Raw genomic sequence first — 25108 nt, 5'->3', positions numbered from 1 at the left:
GCAAAGACCAATACAATATAACCACAGGCACACAAACTAGTTCTTACTCTGCTTAATGGGCTCTATGATATACCTGTAAATAAACACCAACAGTAAACAGTAAAATTAGAAATTTTAACACACATTAACCATCTTGTATTCACTTACTATTAAAACCCTGTATTGTGTTATTCTGCGGTCCCTCTGCATTCAATTTGTTTTGCTAGACTGCACATTTTGCTTTGATGTGTATATTTCTTTAGTTACATATAACAAGCAAAGTAGAAACTATGATGTTAACTTATTGTGCATATACGCAAATGTGGTACCCCAAAGGAAGTCTTAATAGGTTTACAGTATATGTACAATATCATGTCACATTCTGTAACAGCAGCTAAAGAGAATATTTATGCAGTAAGCAGTAATTGTGACTTTACTTGCATTGCCTCACTTGTAATTTACATTTTGAGTATCCTACCAATCTTATTATTCTCTCTTCTTAGGAATGAACCATGAAGATTGACACAAATAGATTGTTCAAGGAGTAGTAGAAGATTGTTTTAAAATAGGGTGGTAAGCTGCAGACAGGAATGATATTTTATTAGCTCCAGTGGTGGAGAGAGGAAGTTGCAGCTAACTAGGAACCAATGGGCCCACGATTCAAAGTCAATTCTATTTCTTCTTCCCGTACTTCTGAATCATACAACTACATCTTAGCACTGTTCTGTATAACTGAGCTTCTTTCTCTTACACAATCGTACCCACTCCTTAAATTCATTCCATATTTATAATTAATTCCATTCACCCATTCCCCATGTTCTGTTACCATTTTCTCTTCTATCCACTCCTACACACTGCTACACTATCTTCTCTCTCGTATTACATTGTCCTGCCAACCTCTGAGTGTTTTTTTTATTTTTCTTGTCCTTCCCTCTTTACTTTCTCATGTAGTTCTACTGCCAATCTTCTTTCTTTTCTCTTTTTTTCTGCTACTAGTATGTGAGTGAAGGCTTATGTTAAGGTGTGGGGAATGTAAGCTTAGGTGCATGCTGCTCCCTTACTCACATACAGGATTCTGTATCCCTGGACCAACAACCCATGCCCATGGCCTAGGTTTTACTATTAACTGAATATGATGTCATTTTCCAAACTGCAATAAAATAAAAATACCAAAATATAATTATGTTTGTAGACAGAAGCTGTTTTGATATAACATTGAAAGCATCTATGTTGATATGCATATTCTACTTGCATTAGTGAACACTGAACTTATCATACATTTAAATACAATTGAATCTCCTTCACAGAATGTTATGATGTCACGATTTATATTTTATTTCATATTGTCACAACAAATAATCGCAGGTAAAAGTACTTGCAGTTAGCCAGCTGACTACAAGTAGAAGAATGTTTTATTATTTTTATTATTATTAATGTTGTATTATTAATACTGTTAACAAGGATAACAAGTGGTGTTGATAGTCCCATATATATATATATATATATATATATATATATATATATATATATATATATATATATATATATATATATATATATATATATATATAGGTAATCTATCCCTTTAATAGAGCCAGCCATGATACTGTCACAATGTTTTAATAATTATATTAATTACATAAATTATTTGTATTTTATTAATTTACAATGAAATAATTGGTTTAAACGATTAAGCAAATACAGACAGACACCCTTGCCATTTGTCCAAACAAAACAGGAAATGTATGCAGTTTATTTTGAGTCAGCTACAAGCCAAGCAGGAATTAATTCAGCAAAAGTCCATGTTTTAAGCATGTGTGTCTTTTTCAACTTCAGCGTCTATGTAACTGTGTAAATTACTTGGGCAATTGTATACCAACCAATGCACATGAAAAATTAGGAACATAGCTTTCCCTATTCATCCACTCATATGGGAGTTAAGCTGACATATTAAAAATGGAGGTATAGCTGGTTATTGTTTACTATCTGCCATAGGGCAGGTAGCTCATTAAGCTTGTTCACACAATTTCCTAGTGAGCAAAAGTGCAAAGCCAAAGTGTACTGCTTCATTCTTTGGGATACAGGCATAAGAAAATGAGCATATGACAAAGGAAGGAAGTCAACGGTGTTTTTTCTACTAATTGTGGGAACCTGTCTTCTCACACACACACAGCAATCAGAGGTATCAGAAAACTAGATGATCTGTCTGGACTGGCTCATTGTGATTACTCAGGAAAACTGTTTTCCTACTGGTAACAACACAAAGCTATGATACGGAAATTAGAGTATCAGGCGATCTTGGGGCTCATGCCGCCTGCTGCAGCTTTACAATTTAGCCTTGGAGCAGGTCAAGGGGCCGCATCGCTAGTGCAGGGAGTGCGATTGCCCCTTGTAACTGCCAACTCACTGCTGCCTGAGGCAATATTCTCACCATGCCTTATGGCAGGAGTGGCCCTGGTGAGCATATGTCTTCTTGTGTATGTTACATAATAGATTGTACCTATGTAAGGAAAATGTACAGTCTTCTCTAATGAAAGGAAATCATATTCAGGGAACCTTCTGAACAAACTAAACATAATATCAGCAGGTTAAAAATTAGGAAACAGTGAATCAAAGTGAAACATGATGTTGTTTGTATGAGTAAAATATGTTATTACAGTGACTAGAAACATATTTACACAATTTGACATCTGACCAGGCTAACAATGTATTCTGAGACTCCTTCTTAGGGTCAACATGTTTTATGCATTTTAATATCAATAAATAATCACTACTTGTAACTTAAGCACAATGGTGAAATAATGCTACTCAAATCCCGTAAACGTAAGAATTCCACAATATTGTAACATATCGTCAGGTTAACAAGGTGTTTTAGCCAAAATGTTTATTATAACAACTACCACATTATTACCACATTATTAACTTAAGAATTCTCTTGAATTTGCCCTACTCAAAGAACTGTATGTATGGATTCTGTTATGGACAGTAGAGCATATTGTTTAGTCATTCATTAGCAGTCCTCAGATTTTACAGTCAGTACTACAAGCATTTTCTATATCAGCTGTCAGTTGTCTAGGCCTTATGCTCCTTAACTTGTCTCTATCCAAGCTGGGCAATAGGAGGGAAGTGTTTCCAATGTCGTCTTTTCCATTTGTTTCAGGGGTATCTTTAAACCCCACTCCCCTCTGAAACAAAGGAGAAAAGAAAACAATTAATAGAAACTCCACTTCTATGTGACCCCCTTCCCTTCAGTCCTTAATAAAAATCAGGAGGACAAATAGATCTAGTCATTTGACTCATGATGGCCATATCAACTGACAGTTTTCACTAAAAACACTGGTACTTCTTCAGCGGTCACTCAATTGTGCGAGACAGGCAGAAAGACCTATGGATCAAGGTGCTCACCGAGCACAGACACATGCATGTACACAGCCAAATAGAATAATTAATCCATCAAGTAAGTACTGTAATGATTTAATTTCATTTAATTGCAATTAGTTTGCAAACAGTGCAGCCCAGCAGCCTGCATTTCTTACACAAGTTCTTGATCTTTCAAAATATCTTCTAAATTCACAGCTGCCATTGGAGAAAAAGTGGGGGAAAGTCCTGTGAGGGGGTCAGACTGCCATAAAAAGGGTGGGACTGCCAAAAAAGAGGGTTGTGTTTTATGCAATGAACATCATAATTTCACTTGGTGACGTATGATATAAATATTGCACAGTATAGTATGAGCAGTACAATTGTCTGTGTCTATATTCTCCCCAACATTGAGCAAAGGTGAGGAATTTTGTTCCAGTGGATTTCCCAAACATAGCTCTGTGTGCACCTGCCATGATATGATTCAGGAGTGAAAATCTCATCTGCTGATACCTCTTATTTTTCTGTAGGGTGAGGACATTGACAAACCATAACATCCAATCCCTTGGACCAAGGACTAGATAATCAGATAAGTACAAACTGTCATCAATTTGTGCAGTCCGGTGTCAGCCCACATGCTGTAATTGGCCTAGATTCACCTAATTGCATTAATATACATGTTATAATATACCGTTCAGTGTAAATTATACCAGATGCATGTAGGACAATAGAAGCAAAAACTGACATAACATAAAATAAATTGACGTAACATAATACTGGTATTATAGTTTGGCTGTTACACCACAACTGTAAGATGTTAGCATCATTTTTTCCATTGTAACAGAACTTATGTGAAGTTACGTGGGCGTTTTTGCCCCATTTAGACCACAGCCTTTATGGAGAGAATCTACACTCTTTCTCATAAAAACCTTTGGATTATAATACCGTTCAGAGTAATGTGACTAAGGGGCATATTTTAAGGGAGTTATTTATCAAAGGTCAAGGTTTATGAGGTTAATTATACAACTCACAACTTCATTTAAGAAAAAAACTTGAATCAGTGAATTCAGGGTGATCAACCCATTAACTCAAATTAATCCATTTTTCCATGGGAAAAAACTCAAATAGGTTGAATTAATTGAGTTTTCAAACAAAGCCCAGCAAAAAAAAACCCGAACATCATGATGGATGATGGATCTTCAAATGGTTCAATGGACCTCTGCCATTGACTTCTACATGATCTTGACAGGTTTAAGCTGGAGTATTTTCTTGTTCAAGCTATTTATTGCTTCTGAGTATAAGAAATCACACATGAAAAAAGTTTTTTGTAAAAAGATTCAGAAAATTCGAGTATTTTACTGAAAACAACCCTCGAGGAAACACAACTTGAACTTTAAGAAATCTGCCCCTAAGTGTGTGCCAAAAACTTGTGTACACTGTGTAAGTATAACACATAGCTACAATGTGGAAGGGTAGTCTAAAAACTAGCGAAGCAGACACCTCTTTTACATGAGATTCTACTAAATCTTACACATCACAAATTCTTTGCTAATTGAATTTGCAATAATAATGTAAATGAATTGCATCATGTCTGACATGGTATAAAATAATGGAGCAATTTTTGTCACATGTTATTTCTGTGATGCATTACACAATTTATCTTTTTTTAGCATAACATTTTTTCCCTAAGATAATACTGATTTACATCAAAGCAAACCAAGAATTTCTGGTATGAAAAGTGATGTAAAATCTGTGTAAAAAGAGGTGCTCAGTCAGTCCTGTATTTTACATGGCTTTTTTCAAGCTAGTACCTCTTCTAGTACCAAGTGATTTTACAAGCTATATTGTGATCCACTTCAGTAGACTGTGTAGGAGCCAACATATTTAGTATATACTGTATGTATAGGCACTTACATATGTTAGCGTGGCCTACATATTTCTAAGGAGATGATGCAGTTGGAGAAACTTGAGCAATGCCAATGCAGGCCAGGCCCCACATCTAAGGGAGTGTCAAATCAGGGATTCCCAGCCTGTAGCACAGCAGCTGTTATTGGATTACAACTCCCAGAATTGCTATGTAGGAAGAACTGGAGAGCTGCAGTTGAGACATCACTGGCTGACTATAATAATAAAAAAACTAACAACAATTTAGAGCATCTTTGTATTTTTATCTACGCTTTTCCTTGTTGGGAGGCTCTCTGATGCTGGGCCAAGGGCAAATGTTAATAACAATTACAGGTGCCTTTAACTTGGAAAACAGAGCCACTGTACATAACTATATCCATAGCTACATAACTATATCCATTCCTCCCTACAATGCTGCACCTTTTCACAAGTAACACATATACAGACATATAAGAGTTTAGATCAGCCACTTACTTTCCTCCACTGGGCATAGGATGATGGTCTGAGAATCCTGCCAGAAAGACAACAGTCTGTCAGCACTAACATTGATATAAAATATATACAAATGCGCACAAACAAATGTAATAAGGGATAAGAGGAGTAATTTACATCAGAGAAGGGAGTGTGTACGGTACAAAAAAACTGATGCAATCAGTCATGTTTTTGCATTTTGCACGCTACCTTCAATGTTATTTGAATTGCTGCAGGGCTCTGTGCTCCGTTTTGTAATGCTATATATGCTAACTTAGGGTTATACCATAATGGGGGTCATTTATAAATACAGAACAAATTTGCACTTGGGCAGTAACCCATAGCATCCACTCAGTCATTAGCTTTTTTCATACAGCTTCATGTTGAACAGTAAAAGCAATCATCTGATTGGCTGCCCAGGTGCAAATTTGCCCAGTTTTTAAAAATGACCCCTACTGTGTATACTGAGATGCTGGCAGATTACATTATTCTCTGTATAATGAGATGTTGCAGGATACATAGTACCTGTACCACATGTACAGGTATGGGACCTGTTATCCAGAATGTTTGGGACCTAGGGTTTTCCGGATAATGGATCTTCATACCATAATTTGGATATTCATACCTTAAGTCTACTAGGAAATCATGTAAACATGACATAACCCAATACACTGGTTTTACTTCTAATAAGTATTAATTCTATCTTAGTACAAGATACTGTTTTATTATTACAGAGAAAAAGGAAAAAAAATTTGGATAACAGGTTTCTGGATAACAGATCCCATACCTGCACTGAGAACCTGGCAGGTTGCAAATCACTGTTGTATGCAAAACTTCAATTTTGATTCTTCTATATGAGGTGATGATATTGTAGGTACAGGTATTGCGGTGTTCTGGATGTTATAAGCAGGTAACACAGTAAGGTGAATATGTCATGCTATAAGGATGCACATACTGTATATTTATTGCTAGCAGGTATATGCTACAGCCAGTATGATGTTTCTACTAAAGTGAGAATTATTTTAAAACCTAAGCCACACAGTCTGGTATTTACCTGCTTTGCTATGACAGATGGCTGGGGAATAACCTTCTCTATACCTTGCGTAATCCAGCTGAAAACCCTGCAAATGCAATGGTTCACAAAGAAGAACAGCATTAAAGAGACATTTAAAAGACCAATACTTATGTGTGCAACTTTTTTCTATGGGTCAAAGCCCCAAAATTAGATAGCCCTGCTACTTTAAAGAAATGTCCACCCAACTAATGAAAACTTTTTTTTGAATGAAAGGAAATGTAATGAAAAAATATGTTGATAGAATACAAATTATATTCATGAACTCTTTTAAACTACAGCCTATAGGAATAATGATGGGAATACGATGGGATATAATTTACTTGTGCACAATGCAAAGTGTAACACCACCCTCAAACAAAAGTACTCATATTTGAGAAATATTTAGTTCACCAGAGAGGGCTTAGTTCTGCTAATGAATTATTCTGCCATTTCTCAAAATATGTTTGTACCACTGAAACTGAAGTTTATGGGTAATATGTAATCCTGAACGATAAACTTAATTTGTAATTCTGAAACGATAATCTTTATTTCAGCTTGTTAAAACCAGCAAACATCCTGACGCGTTTCGCATTCATGATACGTAGTCATAGCCTATGATTGCATCATTGCTGGTTTTAACAAGCTGAAATAAAGTTTATCATTTTAACCACGAGTGGACCACGGAGTGCTTGCCGATTTTTGTCTTCAAGTGTATCTCACCTTCAAGTTCAGGGTGATTCCCCACCGGGCCACTCCTTTAATTGGGTGAGTGTGTTCCCCTTTACTACTTACATGCCTTTTAGAAGCAACAGGGAAGCCAGAAGCGTGAGACCTAAGGTTTATACACCGGGGTCATCGTGGAATCGGGGTGATCGAGACACGATATTACTTTGTAGCAGTTATCGCTATGTCAAGACCAGTTAGGATATATTTATTTTAGAGATTATAAGAGCGATTTACTTATAGCGACTGCCATTTATAAAAAGAAAAAACCAGGACAGTTTGGTTTGGTTAATTGTATTAATATGTAATTTTGTCTTGCAAAAGAAAGCCATATGCCATCTCTTATTTTTATTAATAGGTATAGAAACAAAAATTATCTACAAACAATTCTCAATTCACATTTGTTTCTTTGAATTAATTGCAATTAAAGTGGAAAGTAGCAAGTAATTATTCCCTTTCGGACTTTTAGATATTTTTATATTTTTTCTTTTAACTAATAGAAGCAGTAGGCAAAAGTACAGTCAGAATGGTTTCTTTTTTTTACGAACAGTATCTCACCTCCCTTCACATGGTATTGAAAAAGGTGGTAAAATGAATCCCACTGACTTAATGGGAGGGAGAAAAGCAGGTCTCACACTTACATCCAGGGCAAAACATGTGCCAATTGGGATCAAGTCAGAGAGAGGGTCCTTAGAGACCCAGTAACCCATGCACCTCAAAAAGGGAAATCAAAGGGGAAACTTTCCCTCTTCAGTAAAGAATACACCAGTGAGGATGTTTTTTTTTTATTCTTTAACTCATATATTGGTTTAATAAAATGTCATCATCCTTAGGGTCAGATTTATCAAGATTTTAGAGTTTTTGTTTTTAACATGTTTCAAGATGTTTTGCACTAAACTTCATAAACTAGAATTAGAGAAGTTGGTGATTTATTAACAACAAAAAAGTCATGTAGAACTCAGTAAGGGTTTCCTAAGCAAATTGTTAATTTTTTTTTAATTTTAGTTTTTTCAGGTTTTTTGAATATTTTTTGCCTTCAGATTTTTAATCAATTGAGATTTGAGTTTTGTAACAAATAAGCACATATTTGAATCTGGTGAGCTTGCAAGCTTTTTCAAATGAAAAAAAAACGTGAACATTTTGCCAAATATTCTTCCCCGTGGCACTGACCTTTATTGTAGCATTGCATCTCTTACTGATCGTATTGATTATGTAAGTAAAAAACATGTATTGCTATTTCACATACTGTATAGCATATTGTTACTTACCCTGTGTCACTGCTGCATGATTACATATCAAAAAAGAAAACAAAATACAGGTATGAGAATAGTAAGGCTTATGTTGTACAGACAATTTTACTGATTTAAAAGGGTAGGATGCATAACCTCAGAGAAAGTGCTGCTAATCAATAGCATATTCCGGTCCAGTGCTGCCTAAGACACCAGACTTGTGAGCGCCCATCTGCGTGACAGCGATAGTTGTCACATACGCACAACATCACTTCCACCGCGCACCACTACAGGGACTTATCTGGAATGCTCGGCATCTTTGGCTTTATAGATAAGGATCCTATTCATTCTCAAATGTTATTTTGAGTCACTGTTCAGAGCAACCACTTACCTTCTCCTGGTGTCTTTCTGGGGCACTATGAAAAAAATAGAAGTCTGTGAGACATTTGATTTTATCTGCTTCACAATTAATAATACCCAACTATCTCCATTTTGTTATATGCTAATAACCACCCAGGAACTCCTCAGTGACTTATTATTTGCTTACAGTTTATGGTAGGGGGTACAATATTCCCTTTAATAATATCAGGAATGAGCATTTTAAAATATAACTGAATAGCAAGTGATCCACAAAAGATTCAGCCAAATAACAAACTGAATCCAAATCCTAATTTTCATATTAAACTATAAGTGCAATCAAAATATATCATCTTCAAACACTAATTTGTCATATTTTGTTGTCCAAAGCTTAAAAAGTCACCTGACTTTAAAGGGTAACATTTGGCCAAATCCCAATGTAAAACCTGAAGATACATATATACTCACATTGCACAGGCTTCTCTTCTTCCTCCTCCTTGGGCTTCTCTTCCTATAAAATAAACACAAACTGCCTTACTAGTACATTTTGTTACTAAGAAAAGTACAGACCAATGTGCCAGATCTTTAATGGGATTGAAAAGAATTGTGTGTTTCTTAAATGATGATCATTTAATGATGTCTCTTTTATAGCAAATCTGTGGCAGGCTTGGTCACTTACATAATGGGAAAAACTGGCCTTTTAATCATGTTTTTTAGCAGTTGTTTGAGGAAGCAAAATACAAGGGGCCTGGAATGGCAATGACCATATACAGGAGGCTAATGTTAGTGAATCATCCAACATATACAATCAGAAAACATACACACTCAACCACGCTGGATGACTATACTGTAGTATAAACATAAATAAGCACAGCTGTGGCCAGTGACAATTCACTTTGACCATTAAGCCCAGCTTAATTAATTATTGCATGAAAAAATAAATAGTGGATATTTTATTTATGTGTAAATTGTTTTTCCAAAGTTCATAGGATTTAAGGCTAGCAACACGCAGCATTTTTTGTGTTTGCTTCCCTGCTGTTTGCATCATTTATACAATACCTACCTCTACTTTAGTAGCAGATGGAGCAACATGATCTGGCTGTGGTACAACTTTCCCCAGACCCTGCATGAGCCACCCCAGGACTCCAGCCCCTGACCTGCAGGCACAAATAAAGACAGGGTTGCTGTTGGCACATTGGGTAAAGTAAGAATATATATAAGGAGCTCTTTCAGAAATATAATTAATAAAATTGTCACCTAAAATGTTTTCAGGTAATATTTATGGACAAGAAAGAGAAAATGGAAATGTATTTCTACTCAAAACACACGAGTACAGTCTTTTTTCTGCATTGTCTACACAGGTCATGCAATAAATATACAGAAACACATCATATTATAAACATTCACAGCACTGCTTGCTCAAGCTTGAAGCTTTAAGTATACATGCACCATTTTATAATTAGTCATATCATGCATTTGATATAATTCTGTATAATATAATATGAGGTTAATATTGAAAAGCAATATTAGAGATTATTATTGTTTTTTTTTAAATAATCCTCTTGTCTTTGCCAGCCTAGGATCTGGTGAACAAAAGACGGAAAGAAAAGAAGGCCAAGGGTAGAGGGAGAGTTGCCTCCACTGCTCTCAGCCTACATATTTTTTTCAGGCTGAGAGAAGCGGATCTGCTCCGTTCCCCAGCTCCATTCATTTGAACAGATTCCGCTTGCATGCAGTTACATGCAGGCAACCTCTGCTGCATGTGACTGCATGCAGTCACATGCAGCAGAGGTTTGCCTGAAAATGCCTGCTTTCACTTATTTGAACTACGCTTTGTGGGACTACATGCAAATGGATCTTATTCAAATATGGAGATGGGGCATGGAGCGGATTTACTTCTCTCAGCCTGAAAAAAATATGCAGGCTGAGAGCAACAGGGGGAACATTCTGTTTGCCCTTGTCCCTAGGATTCACAGGACAGAGACAATGCTACAAAAGGTAAAATGTACTGCAGCCTAGAGTGATCTACTAGAAACACCATCAGTTTTCACAGGCCAGACATGGAAAGATCCACTTATCTGGCGAGGTCACCAAATAATTGGATGCCTTTGATGGGCTAAATTGTGCTTGTTCAATAGTTAAGCTTCTATAGCAATAATCACATCCCATGAACCCAAGTCCAAACTGAGATATAAATTAGACCCTGCCCTTTTAGTTACACAGAGGTCCACTAAATAATCACTGTTGTGGCATCTTACAACAGCCCCTCTGGTATTTGCCTGAATCTACAGATGGGGCCCATGCAGATCCATCAGGGCCAAATTGCAAATAAGATTGTGCAACATACCTATTCCCTGAACCAACCAATGTCCATAGAACTGGTATATTGGTTGGAATTGACAAGCCACCATACACATGCCAAAAATCAGTCGACATAGGGTTGCCACCTTTTCTGGAAAAAAAATACCGGCCTTCCTATATATTTATCTTTTTTCCCTATTCATAACATTGAAATCAACCATAATTTTTACCGGCCAGGCCGGTAAAACACCAGCCAGGTGGCAACCCTAGTCGGATATCAGTTTGTAAAGGTTTCAGGGTTTGTACAGACAACAAAATAAATCGGCTGCATTTTCACAGTAGATAAGCCAACTCATTAAGAACTTTATACTTGGGCTCCTAAAAAACTATGTACACTTATGTATAATGTCCATTTTAGAGGACCAAAATAATGTTGGAAAAACTGGTAAAATCGGGGAAATTAGTTAACGTAAATTTAGCTTTGATTACCAGAAAAATACAAGAACAGGAGTCTGTTACTTTAATTTAATTACAAAGCAATACAGCATTAGCAAGGCCACTGGGAAAGCTAGATGGAAAACCTGGCATACTGATGTAATGTAATGTAAAATCAGAAAAAAGCACCCACTGAAATACATTGGGCATGTACAAGTTTTGAGTGAACAGTATGTTAATGCAAGACAACACAATTACTTAGGACATGTAACTTAACAAATACACAGATTTTATCAGACATGAAATTACAGTTCAGCTGGCAACTGTAAGTATACTGTAAGTGGGAAACTTTGGCATCTCAGCAATTTTGGCATTTTTTACAACTTCACCCCTACTGGGGGCATGTAGAAGGAATTGCTATCATACCCTTTGTCTGTTGCGGAGACCTCTGGTTCTGAGCTGGCTGCTGGCTGCACCTCAATAATGGCTGGTTGGGAGTCTGGCACTGGAGCTGAGGCAGGAGTTTGTACTGGTGTTGGAGGAGAAACCTTTGCCTCTGAAACAATAAATGTAAGCTATGGGTGAGAGTGGGACACAACTAAGCCCATACCAATCTCAAGAGACTATTTTCATTCACCAATAGACCCATTTCTGTTTTGTCCACATCAATTCACATCATGCCTCCTTTTTTTATTATTATCCACTTTTTTCTCATTGTTTTTATAAGTGCTTGCTACATTCTCCTACCACTCCATCGTTGTATGCTCTTTTCTCTCTTCACCATCTTATCTTCCTGCTTGACCCATCACTGCCACTTCCTCTTTATTGAGCCCCATCATTGTCTATTCTCTTGCTTATCCTTATTTGTGTTTTCCACTCTTCCACCTACCACTCTGTCTCTATCTACGTCCAATCCCTACAGAGCCCAAATTAGTTTTTCATGCAGTTTTTGTGTGACATGTTTTTAGTTAAATTATGTACTGACCTTCTACAACTATGCTTTTTTCTTCTCTTGGTGGTTCCTGCCAGAGAAATAAAGATTGATTATTTTCTTATACTTTTCCCCATTTACTTTACTTTTCTGTTACTTTTATATAACATTCACCGGTAGCCCAATTCCTTGGGGGTCACTGCTTACCGGTTCTACAATTACTGCACAACCCTCCGTTCCCCCACTGATCCCCGTCTTTGGTGTCCATGAAGGTTGAGGAACCACTTTTTCCAAGCCCTGAGACAACCAGGAGAGGACCCCTGTTGGAGCACTGCCAGAAACCAAAGACAGTTGAAAGTGTCATGGGAGTAAAATGTCCTAGTCATGTAGTCACATCTGCAACAAGTGGGCAGACTTATCTTATCTTATCTGTCTGTAGCCAAGAGTATGACGTATGATAACTTTGGCAGGAAAAACAAATATAAGGCTAATTTATTAACACAGTTACCTATAACAACCAAACAGATCCATGCTTTACATTTTGTAATTGTAATGGACTAATCCAAATGAATATTTTAAATGGTTGATACTGCAATGTAGTATCTCAGTAAGTAAACCAGCCTGTGCAATTCAACAATAAATTTGTTAATATTATATGGTTATCGTTTCTAAAAAGCCATAATCTCATTCACATTTTGAGACATTTATAAAGTATATTAGGAAATATTCCAAATAAATAGAATTAAGGGGCCCATTTAATAAGGGTCGAAGTGAATTTACGAATTAAAAAACTTTGAATTTCGAAGTAATTTTTTGGTACTTCAACCATCGAATAGGCCAAATTCAACTTCAACTTCAATTCGAATTGAAAATACTTCACAAATTCGACCATTCAAAAATCGAAGTACTGTCTCTTTAAAAAGCTTCGACTTCGACACTTCGCCACCTTAAACCTGCCGAATTGCTATGTTTTGAGAAGACAAAGGATTTTTTTGTAAAATTGTACGATCGTACGATTTAATCGTACAGTCGAAATATGATCGTACGATCTTAAAAATCCTTCGACTTCGAATGTTGGACTACCCTAATCGATGGTAGAATTTCGAAGTTTTTTTCACTTCGAAATTCGACCCTTGATAAATCTGCCACCTAGTGTGTTTGTAATAAAATGTAAATAAAAATATCACAACTGGGTAGCATTTTGTTACTGGTTTCCCCATGTCAAAATGTATCAAATCATTTTAAATGATAGATTATAGCACATGAGCAAACAGAAATAAAAGTATGTTTGCATTATAGCTGAAGATAGCTGTGAAATACCCATTTAATACATTCACTAAAAAAACAAACAAAATGTGCCATGGTCCATCAATGCCCCATAAAATAATCAGCTGATTGCTTGGTTATTGAGATAACAGAGATGATTTGATTGGGGGCATAATAGTGGTGATAATAGTATTGGTTTCTACAAGAGCTGTGTTTTGCTATATACCTTTCTGTGTGGTCTGTAGATTTGATCTCAGTTGGCTTTTCCACTATGAGATAAAACACAACATTAATTACTGCCAATTGTATATAAATATATATATATAAATATATATATATATATATATATATATATATATATATATATATCTGTCCCAAATAAGGTATGCACTCACAGGTCTTATCCAAGGTGAAAAAATTGTGTTTATTCAGCAAAAAACTGCTAACGTTTCGGCTAGCCCTCTAGCCTTTCTCAATAGTTATGTTTGTATTTTTTATATATACAGTATATTATATGTTTGTTTGCGTTAATTCGCCAGTGTATCGCATTTTCGTTAATTCGCCGATTCACTAACAGACACTGGCGTAAATTCGCTAGTGTTACTTCGCACCCTTACGCCTGGCGAATTTTCACAACGGACGTAACTACGCAAATTCACTGATGCGCGCAATTTTCTGAACGCTACCTTTTACGCCAGACTTCCTTTGCCACCTCAGACCAGGTGAAGTGCAATAGAGTAGATAGGGATTGCTTAAAAAAAAAGTTAGAAATTTTTCTAAGTCCCAAAAAACGCTGGCGTTTTTTCTTTTTATGTGTGATAGGCTGAAAAAGATCGAAAAATGTTTTGGGGCTACCCTCCTTCCCCAGTACATTTCCTAACTCATGGCACCTTAACTATACAGTGGGCACATGTGTAGGGCAAAATAAAAATTTTATTTGCTGTTTTGAAGGTTTCCCAGGCTCGTGTAGTGATGCTACATATACCTCCATTGTAACTTCAATTTGGCGCCTTATGCAAATTAAGCATCGCTAGCGTAACTTCACTTTGCTTGGCGAATTAACGCTAGTGCAACTTCGCAACCTTACGCTTCCCCTGAGCGCAACTTCGCATTTTAGTGAATTTGCATAGCGCTGGCGAAAATACGACTGGCGATGTGCGGCAAATCGGACGCTGGCGCAACTACGAATCTTAGTGAATTTGCCTCAATGTTTTTACACCTGTTCACTTAAACAACTCATAGGATGTTTCATGGGAAACAATGACCCATTTGTGATGGTCTAAGCACCTGATTTAACTGGGCCCCAGACAGCACTCCTGCCTGTCCACCCCTTACAGCAGCCTTTATTTAATAACCCTTGGTATAGGCCTGAGGAGAATAATGCCACTGATGCACTGCATCCAACAGTGTGGTGCTGGTTATCTGTAACTGGCATTGGATTGTCCAACCATTTTCCTTTACTTTAAACATCAAGGGGCACAAATATTCAAGTTTTTGGGGGATCCAGTAGGATACAAAGTATGTTCCATTTTTTCACATATCCTTTTTTTTTTTACAAATACAAAAAAAGGTATTTCATTCTGCCAATGTGTGGAATACCTTTAAATTAATTCTTAGCCAAAAAAAAGTCTCTGTGTTGCTTAAGAATGCATTGGATCAAGTTGCATACTATTTTTTCTGAAATATATGATTTCTTACCTGTCTCCCTCAATGGTACCTCTTTCTGAAAAATCACAATAGAAAAGTTATTGTTTCATATTAAGGTAACATGATACACATCATTAGATCACAATATTACACAATATTAGTTTCACTACTAGCAAAAAAGTCAGCATGCACTGTCATAGCACACTTGCACCTCCAGCTCACAACTCAGATGGTATGAAAACTACCTAACTGCCCTAAATTACTAAACCCATGTCTATTCCAGTCAGTTCAAACACTTTAAATATTTCACAAGCAAGGTCACACTGTGTGCGGTTACGTTTTGGTAATTGAGCAATTGGTTAATAATCTAATTGCATACAGCGTGTTTTGTGTATCCTTGACACTCAACTTTGCTTGAATACATATGTGAATGCAAACTCCAGTCCTAGCTGTTATCTGAATGAACCCAATATCAGCAATTTTTGCATATAGTGGGTGGTGCAACTTTATATACCCTCGCTGGAATTATTTGACTCCAAATGCACACGTATCCTCTAAAGTAGGCACATAATTAACTGTAAACCAATTCTTGGGTCTCAAAGCTAATTTATAGGATTCATTTGGTTGCCATGAGAGAGAATTATAATTTTTAGCTATATACAAGAACTATTTAATATTTCACTTCTTTCAATGAATGTTGCACAGGTATATTGCAAGTGTACTGCAATTCCTGTACCCAGGTTGCTCAGTTTTCGTATCCTGTAGTAACAGGTTTGTTGCGGTGGGTGGCTCGACCTGTAGCAAACTGTGCACTTTTTTTACATTACCCTCAGGTGTCAGGCCCCAGGCCAAGCACAATAGGCAAACGGGCTATCCACCTCGCCCTCCTCACCACACGATCAAGTGCCAATGAGCGTTTGCATGAATGAGAATGCTCCTGTGTGTGTTGTTCATGTATATGTGTAATGACAACAGGGGATTATCAAGGAGCAGGCAAGCAAGAGCACATTAGAAAATATATAAGCAACAGTCCGCAACACCATAGTATACTTGTAGCAAAAGACCCTGTTTTAAATGCACACTTGAAATTTCAATAATAGTCAATCTTTATTTCAACGTCGGCACAAGCCTACATGGTGTAACATGTGAAGTCTCCCCCCATCCTGGACTCCCATCCTTTCTGCCGGACATTTAGGGGCCGATTCACTAAGGGTCGAATATTGAGGGTAAATTAACCCTCGATATTCGACTGGGAATTAAAATCCTTCGACTTCGAATATCGAAGTCGAAGGATTTAGCGCAGATGGTACGATCGAACGATCGAAGGATTATTCCTTCGATCGAACGATTAAATCCTTCGAATCGTTCGATTCGAAGGATTTTAATCCAACTATCGAAGGAATATCCTTCGATCAAAAAAACTTAGGAAAGCCTATGGGGACCTTCCCCATAGGCTAACATTGAGTTCGGTAGGTTTTAGATGGCGAACTAGGGGGGTCGAAGTTTTTTTTAAAGAGACAGTACTTCGACTATCGAATGGTCGAATAGTCGAACGATTTTTAGTTCGAATCCTTCGATTCGAAGTCGTAGTCGAAGGTTGAAATAGCCCATTCGATGGTCGAAGTAGCCCAAAAAACACTTTGAAATTCGAAGTTTTTTTACTTCGAATTTTTCACTCGAAGTTAGTGAATTGGCCCCTTCGTATCGGTATTACTTTTCTGCCTGTGGTTCCTATTTATTTGAATTCGTCAGTATACAATTATTTGAAACATTTTGACTATTTTGGGACTATTCACTTATTGCTTGTTTTCTCTAACATTACTGGGGGCATTCGGGGCAAGTTGGTTTCTGTCCCAGTATGGGCAGGTTGTTATCTGTTAAGTAGTTTTTTTTTAGAGTTACACAGTAACATTTGGGACTAGACAAGTTGTTTTAAATTATGCTGGTGTTGAAATAAAATGTAACTATATATTATTGAAATTTCAGGTCTGCATTTAAATAGCCTCTTTTGCTACATGTACGCTATGGTGTGGAGGGCTGTTGCTTATATATTTTCTACCTGTGTGTTCCTGGGTTGTACCTTGCTAAGGTGCATTTAACTTTTTCTTTATGCCCAAGAGCACATTGACTACAGGGGATTACCAACAAGCAGGCAGGCCCCTCCCCACCATTGTACCCTAGGCATGTGCCTCTTCTGCCTACTTCTTATTCCAGCCCTGCAGGTGTGAGCCAAGCAATGGACTTCATGCATCCAATTTTATAAAACTGTATATCATGGTTATAGGCTCACAGAACAGTATTCTATTTTATTCTTTGACACGTATATTCAAGATAAATAAATTATTTGTTAGCTTTGGCTCAGTGCATATTTAATATGCATAATATGCACTGAGCCAAAGCTGACATGCCTTTATTGCATTTTAACAAATAAAGAAGAATTTATTTATCTTGAATATACGTGTCAAAGAAGTCCATATCTGTGATTTTGAGAAAAGTTCCGTTGCCAGGAAGTTGAATGTATGGACATGTGATCGTCTGGAACCTATCAGTGAGCTCCACAGTGAGTAATAATACAATTCGGTTTTCTTGCTATGAAATGTAACAGGTAATTACATCCTTAATTTCATCCATCGACTGTCTACAAAGCTGGTACCAGTTATTACAGACTCTCTGTCAGTCTGGATTCTGTCCCCCATATCTAATAAAAGGTAATACAATTGCTGAGTGTATCCAGATTGAGAATACTCTGGTGTTGCATAGGCATGGTCACAAGCTGCAACATTTTTAGATCAAAACATGCATTATCAAACGTACAAGTCATTGTGATGGTAGTCATAGTAGATGTATCCTAAAATATGACTTGTTTTCTAAAGGCAGTGCCTTAGTTTATAGCATTGCAATACCTGCTCCACCACTGCTGGCACTGTACTCTCCTTATTTGCTCTTGAAAGTGTAGGGCTCTCAACAGGTTGAGGGATTACTCTTCCTAAACCCTGGGACAGCCAGGTGAGTACTCCTGCGGCCCTGTACCAAGAAGAGAGCGAAAATATAGAAAATCAGTCCTAGCAAGCCATGTGTAACAATTTATTCTCTGTTCAATAGTTATGGCTCCCGAAATCGAATAACTTGTGGTTCTTGAACACCTTAAGCCATCTTTATATCCTCTGCAGTGTTGCTTTGTCTCTCATTGATTGTCTGCCATTGGGGAGATAAAGTATTATTCCTTTATTCCATAGGATTACATATAAAGTAAGTTGAGTCCACGTTAAAGGAAAACTAGAGCTTAACTAAAGAAGTAAGGTAGAAATGTTGTACATTATGTTGTGGTCTTCTGGTTCTAGGAGGTCCCCCATAGACTATAACAGCAATTCGACAGGTTTTAAATGGCGAATGGTCGAAGTCGAAGTTTTAAAGAGACAGTACATGATAAACTTCAATATTCCAATAGTCACATTTTTTTCAAATTCAAATCAAATTTTGGCCTATTTTATACTCGAAGTAAACAAAAATAGTTCGAAATTAGAATTTTTTTACTTCGAATTTTCACTTCGACCCTTGATAAATCTGCCCCTTAATGAGCTTAGGGTACAGCGCAAAATATACTGAATATATATAATATAAATGTCACAAAATAAGCTCAGACACCAACACAATTAGCATCAGAGTTTAATCATCAGACATCTGTTTGATGATTTGCGAAGATCCCTAAGCTTAGCTTCTCAACAGCTGCTCAAAGTACACTAATGCATTTTATAATGAATTTAACATACTATGATTAATTTCTAAGCTATGTGTTTTTATTTATTGTTACCTCCATGAATCCATCAAAAGTCTCCCCCACCCATGGCATATTGATTCAAACACAACTCTATTCCTTCAATGTCCCTTAAATAACTTTTAAGGGCATATTTATTATGCGGTGTAAAAAACAGCAGGATAACACACCACACATTGCCAGGCTTCCCGTGTAAAAAATGGGGTAAAAAAAACGGCATAACATTTTTATGCATTTTTTCTTAGAGTGACTCTAGAACCAAAGATAACGGTGGCAAATCTGGCGTTCGCATGGTGTAACATTACACACACTTTTACACAGCTTTCTACACTTTTTCAGTGAATTTCGTTTTTTTTTTTTAACTATTCACTGTTTCGTTCTGCAGCTTTTCCACTTGTATTAAGAACTAACCCTCTAAACCTAGGAAACAGTGGTTTGAATAGCAGACTGGTAAAGAAATCAAGAGAATATCCCAGTATGGGCCTATATTCTGGTTCCCAGTAAATTTTAAGATGGCTTTCCTCTTTAATGTCAAACTGCCAAGCATAAAATCATATCCTGAAGGAATAACATAAAATAAAACAAGAACATTTCAACTGTAAATGAATTTGCATGTCCCTTATTTTACATGTTTCAAATAATGTGTACACTGCTAGTATGGCCTGTAGAGGTCTCTTCTCCTATGTTTGGACTATAATAGTTACTAATATACTGAACAACTTCCCTACCTTGCGCTTGGAATAATTCAGACAAATTTAAACATGGCCATGCATTCCACTGTGGGAATTTTTTAATTTTTCATCAGAGGTGTATAAGTATAAGTAATAAAAGGGAACAGTAACCATAACATTGTAGCCTAACAGAGCGATATATTTTTTTGGCTAACAGGGTCAGTGACCCCCCATTTAAAATTTGGAAAAAGCCAGAAGAGACCAGTTACCGTAACAAAAACAGGCAGTTAGTAAAAAATAGTTTAAAGATGAACTACCCTTTTAAATATTTTAAATCATACATGATCAATTTCACTCTAGAGGACTGTGGCGATCACTAACTTCAATCTTTGATAAATATACTACAATGTTTACTGTCTCGTTAAATGTTTAGTAAAATCTAATTCATGACATTCAACACATTCATTGTTAATTACATCAAATATATAATCATATTATATCTCTGTAACTAAACTATAAAATCAGATTCTTGTTGACCACTCATATTTAAAATACACAGATTTACAAATGGTGGTAAAACTGTATCCCCTGCAGCCTTTACTACTATATTCTTACCTCCATTAGACATATTTGACATATTCTTACCCTTTGTCAGACTCTTGCTCCTCTTCTTGAGTTTTTACTACAGCTGCAAAGAGATTCTCAGTTTTAGTTTCACATGGATTAGCTAACACGGCATTGGGGCTGATTTACTACCACTGGAAAAAACTTCTATACATGAAAAAGTTAAAAATTAAAAAAAAAAAACAGGATTCAACGTTTATAAATTAATAGAAAAATGCCATAAAATATGAATATGAAGATAGAATGTAGCAAGGGTTCAATTGCAATATAATAGATTAAGGGGTTACCTGGAGGGTTGTCAGCCTCCTTTATCAGACATTTCTCCTTCTGAAATAAAATGGAAGAGAATTTGTACCTACAGGTAACAGTACTATAGATTACCAGTTTCCTACCTGTAACCTCTAGCTAATGTTGATGAAGCAATTGTATAAGTACTCTAACACCCACTTGAGAATGTCCATTTCTTATATTTTATATGTCATTACAGAATAACTTGTTAAATATATGCTTACAAACAGTGGTTAGCAGGTCATCGCTCTAGTAGCAAACCTATGCAGGAACAATACTGTTGGTTATTTATTTTTGGTCTCTGTGTATGTGCATTTACCATTCTGATTCTCTCAGTAGGAGAGAGTTACTTGACAGGTGAAAGTTTTCAGGATTTCACTTGAAGTTTTGTCTTTTTATTTACCTGATATTTGTGTGCACCCTCGGAATCCCTGTCCCTACAGTATACCTGTTATGAACACAGTTTTTTAAACATTATTTTGTCTTATAAAGTCCTTACACAGTTATTTCATAAGGTATAAATTGCAACTAAAGCTTATTAAAAAATGCCCAATTTTTGAAAATAAGGAACTGCCCGGTCTTGCTCACTTTAATGATAAGTATAACACTTATCAGTTTTGGATTTGACCATATATGAGTCTAAGAAAGCCTAATTCATTGTTGCTGGAATTCTGATTTGTGTGATTTCTTGCTTGTATAGTCCAGCGAAGTGTAATACTTACCGATAAAATAAGCAAGAGAGGCAATTTGCTTGCCCCAGTATTAGTTCTGTTCCTTAGCCTAATTACCTGTATATGGAATGGGAATAAGTCCTGAGAGATAATGAAAGATTAAGGGGCGAATATCGAGGGTTAATTAACCCTCGATATTCGACTGGGATTTTAGCGCAAATAGTGCGATCGAACGATCGAAGGATTATTACTTTGATCGAACGATAAAATCCTTCGAATCGAACGATTCGAAGGATTTTAATCAAACGATTGAAGGAATATCCTTCGGTCAAAAAAACTTAGGAAAGCCTATGGGGACCTTCCCCATAGGCTCACATTGAGTTCGGTAGCTTTTAGATGGCGAACTAGGGGGTCGAAGTTTTTTCTTAAAGAGACAGTACTTCGACTATCGAATGGTCTAATGGTCGAACGATTTTTAGTTCGAATAGTTCGATTCGAAGACGTAGTCGTAGTTGAAGGTCGTAGTAGCCCATTCGATGGTCGAAGTAGCCCAAAAAACACTTCGAAATTCGAAGTTTTTTTTACCTCGAATCCTTCACTCGAAGTTAGTGAATCGGCCCCTTACTGTGAGACAAGTGCTGAGATAGAGTGAGAGAGCCAGAGAGAGAAAGAGGGAGAGTCATATTGTTTACAGATGTTGTTGGAGAAGCAGAGAAGCAGTGGTGCACCAGTGCCAAAACAATATACAGATATGGGATCCATTATCAATAAACCCATTATCCAGAATCCCATTATACTGAAAGCTCCGAATTACAGAAAGGCTGTCTCCCATAGAATCCCTTATATGCAAATAATCCAAATTTTTAAAATGATTTCATTTTTCTCTGTAATACAACAGTAGCTTGTAGTTGATCCAAACTATGATAGAATTAATCCTTATTGGAAGCAAAACAAGGCTACTGAGTTTAATTAATGTTTACATGATTTTCTAGTAGTCTAAGGCTTGGTTCACACCAGGCGATTCGGGGAGATTTAGCACCCTGGCGACTAATCGCCTCTTCTTTGAGGCGAATAATCTTCCCGAACCACTTCCTCTTCTCCTGTGCCGGCTGTAATGAGAGTCGCCTGCGTTATGACACACGCATCGCTTCATTTTCCAAAGTCGCTCGAAGTTTCCTCGTGAAGCAACTTTGGAAAACGAAGTGCCGCATGTGTCATAACACAGGCGACTCTCATTACAGCCGGCACAGGAGAAGAGGAAGCGGTTCAGGGAGATTAGTCGCCTCAAAGAAGAGGCGATTATTCGCCAGGGCGCTAAATCTTCCCGAATCACCTGGTGTGGACTAAGCCTTAAGGTATGAAGATCCAAATTACAGATCTGTTATCCGATATCTGTTATCCGTGCATTCACTCACCGAGCTCCACTCAGCAATTAGAAAACATGCACAAAATATTTATGAAGCATAATTTCAGTGACAACTCATGGGTTAATATCATACAGTTTAATGCAGTCTTTGTACTAAAAGCTGATGGCCCTCCCAGTGCCCCCTTTCATGTGCCATTACCTGCATCAATAAAGCAGGTTTGACTGTGCAAGATCCTGTATGGATCCTAATTGTTACCTAATAAACCTAAACCCTAAATAGTGGCATCTGAAAATATGTGTATTTTATATCTATCTATCTATCTATCTATCTATCTATCTATCTATCTATCTATCTATCTATCTATCTATCTATTATATCCTAATTGTACAGTGGATACTCCCACCTCATCACACTTCTGTTGGACATTTTCAGCAGCTTGGCAGCCCTCCTGGGCCTCGGCAGATGTTTTTCTTGGTGTGTCAGGAGGCTGGGGGATGACTTTCTCGATCCAGCTAAACATTGCTGGGTCCTGCAATTAAATAAAAAAAAAGATTGCCTGGTGTCACAATCAATGCAAGCAGCATGCCAAATACTGATTCATTGTATACCAATAGTATCAACACTGTAACTGTCCAATCACTGTCATCTCCTGCACTTGTATGCTTTTTTTTTATTGTTGGGGCACATTTCACATTAATTAAGTGCAGAGCTTTTCAACATTTCTCTAAATACATTTAGATTTTTCTAAATACATTTACATTGATTCCAGTGAGTTTTTAGGGATGAGACAAACATTCCATCATTACTATTTCACATGCACATAGAAAAAATGTATGCCATATCATTACAGGGCCCCAGTCCTACAGTTTTACTGCCTGTTTATGCTGATGTCTGTACTGCCTGTCCATCCTTACTGTAAGAACTGTGCTGAATGCTAGAGCTGCAGTACCAAGCTAAGGTCCAAATGACAAAAACAAGGCCTGTGGATTTTTCCTTGTACACTCCTTCTACAATAACAATTCAGTATTCAGTTTTCCCTCTCCACACATAGTTCAAATCTGAAGTGCAGTGCTTTAATTTTCCCCATTATTCCTACCCCCGTTCTATCTATTACATTAATTTACCTGTTGCTCTTAGCAAGTGAGTTACTTCTTCTTGAGATCCAACGCCTGTTCAGGCAAGCAGTCCACCAGCGAGAAATCAGTGTCCTTGACAAAATCCTTCTTGTGCTGAGGCAGAAGATTATATCCTGATCCTGTTAATTGACGCACACTTTAAATGGATTTCCCAGTGTCCCTAATAACTGTCTGCATTAACCCTTTCCAAACAGGATTAATGGCAAATTCTAGGATGTGTGAACCTGCTATTCAGCTTGAGGCCACATTTATCAACTCAAAAGTATAGCTGCAGCAAAACGGATTCCAGTCTGTTATCGTTTTTGGAGCAAAAATTAAACACCCTTATTATTTCTTATGCGCAAGCCAACAGGTTTTTTAATTAAATAGAAAGACATAAAGAAATAGACAGTTGGACACCAGTCAGTCTAGATTTATAATTTTTTTTGTATTACTATTAATTATATGTTTGTTTTTTCTTCTCCTTTTCCAATCTGTCAGTCAAACACTACTGCCTGGTCAGTAAAGCCAATCATTTGGCCAGATATTGGCCAGGACAGGCCTGTCAGAGGTCCCCATATAATATTGGATAATGTTCAAAATTGACTCCACTTTGCATTGCATAGGCACAAGTTAGTAAGTGAATATGCTCAGGGGACAATTTTCATTCTGTGGGAGCTAGAACCTGCTCATAACAAGTAGTAATGCAATGTGTAGCAATAATGTTCCTTATATGTAACCAAATGAGTACTAGGAAACATTGACTGGTGGCTCATGAGAAAGCAAATGTTCTGCACTACCGTTGCTAGCAAGTTTGTGAGCCCAAGATCACAGTGCTATATTTTTATGATATTGATCATTCCATGAAAATTAATGATAAAAGTATGAGAATTTATACGGCTTTATAGAAATAATTGCTCTAGACTAGAGAAAGACCTGTGA

At 36.9% G+C, this 25108-nt stretch overlaps 1 protein-coding gene across 3 annotated transcripts in view; it reads right to left on the bottom strand.

The window, feature by feature from the left end:
- LOC108713516 (cyclic nucleotide-gated cation channel beta-1) overlaps positions 1–24494 on the bottom strand; it is a 64914-nt gene extending 40420 nt beyond the window's left edge. Inside the window, exons 1-16 of one of the 3 annotated variants that reach the window (XM_041590263.1) lie at positions 24176–24494; positions 23455–23580; positions 21013–21052; positions 20747–20789; positions 18559–18679; positions 15707–15731; positions 14235–14277; positions 12950–13073; positions 12797–12833; positions 12238–12367; positions 10139–10232; positions 9544–9586; positions 9110–9134; positions 8758–8769; positions 6767–6833; positions 5716–5752 (exon numbers count right to left, since the gene is read on the bottom strand). In XM_041590263.1, the coding sequence (XP_041446197.1) occupies positions 5716–5752; positions 6767–6833; positions 8758–8769; positions 9110–9134; positions 9544–9586; positions 10139–10232; positions 12238–12367; positions 12797–12833; positions 12950–13073; positions 14235–14277; positions 15707–15731; positions 18559–18679; positions 20747–20789; positions 21013–21052; positions 23455–23571 (958 nt within the window). In that variant the 5' untranslated portion in view covers positions 23572–23580; positions 24176–24494. The remainder of the gene's footprint in view (positions 1–5715; positions 5753–6766; positions 6834–8757; positions 8770–9109; positions 9135–9543; positions 9587–10138; positions 10233–12237; positions 12368–12796; positions 12834–12949; positions 13074–14234; positions 14278–15706; positions 15732–18558; positions 18680–20746; positions 20790–21012; positions 21053–23454; positions 23581–24175) is intronic. The other 2 variants (XM_041590264.1, XM_041590265.1) reach the window with 2 other exon arrangements.
- Between the last annotated feature and the right edge of the window lie 614 nt (positions 24495–25108).

Source organism: Xenopus laevis, chromosome 4L, assembly GCF_017654675.1.
Source record: "Xenopus laevis strain J_2021 chromosome 4L, Xenopus_laevis_v10.1, whole genome shotgun sequence".
Lineage (NCBI taxonomy): Eukaryota > Metazoa > Chordata > Amphibia > Anura > Pipidae > Xenopus > Xenopus laevis.
The sequence above is the reverse complement of the archived record's forward strand: the minus strand, read 5'-3'. Positions and strand labels throughout refer to the sequence as shown.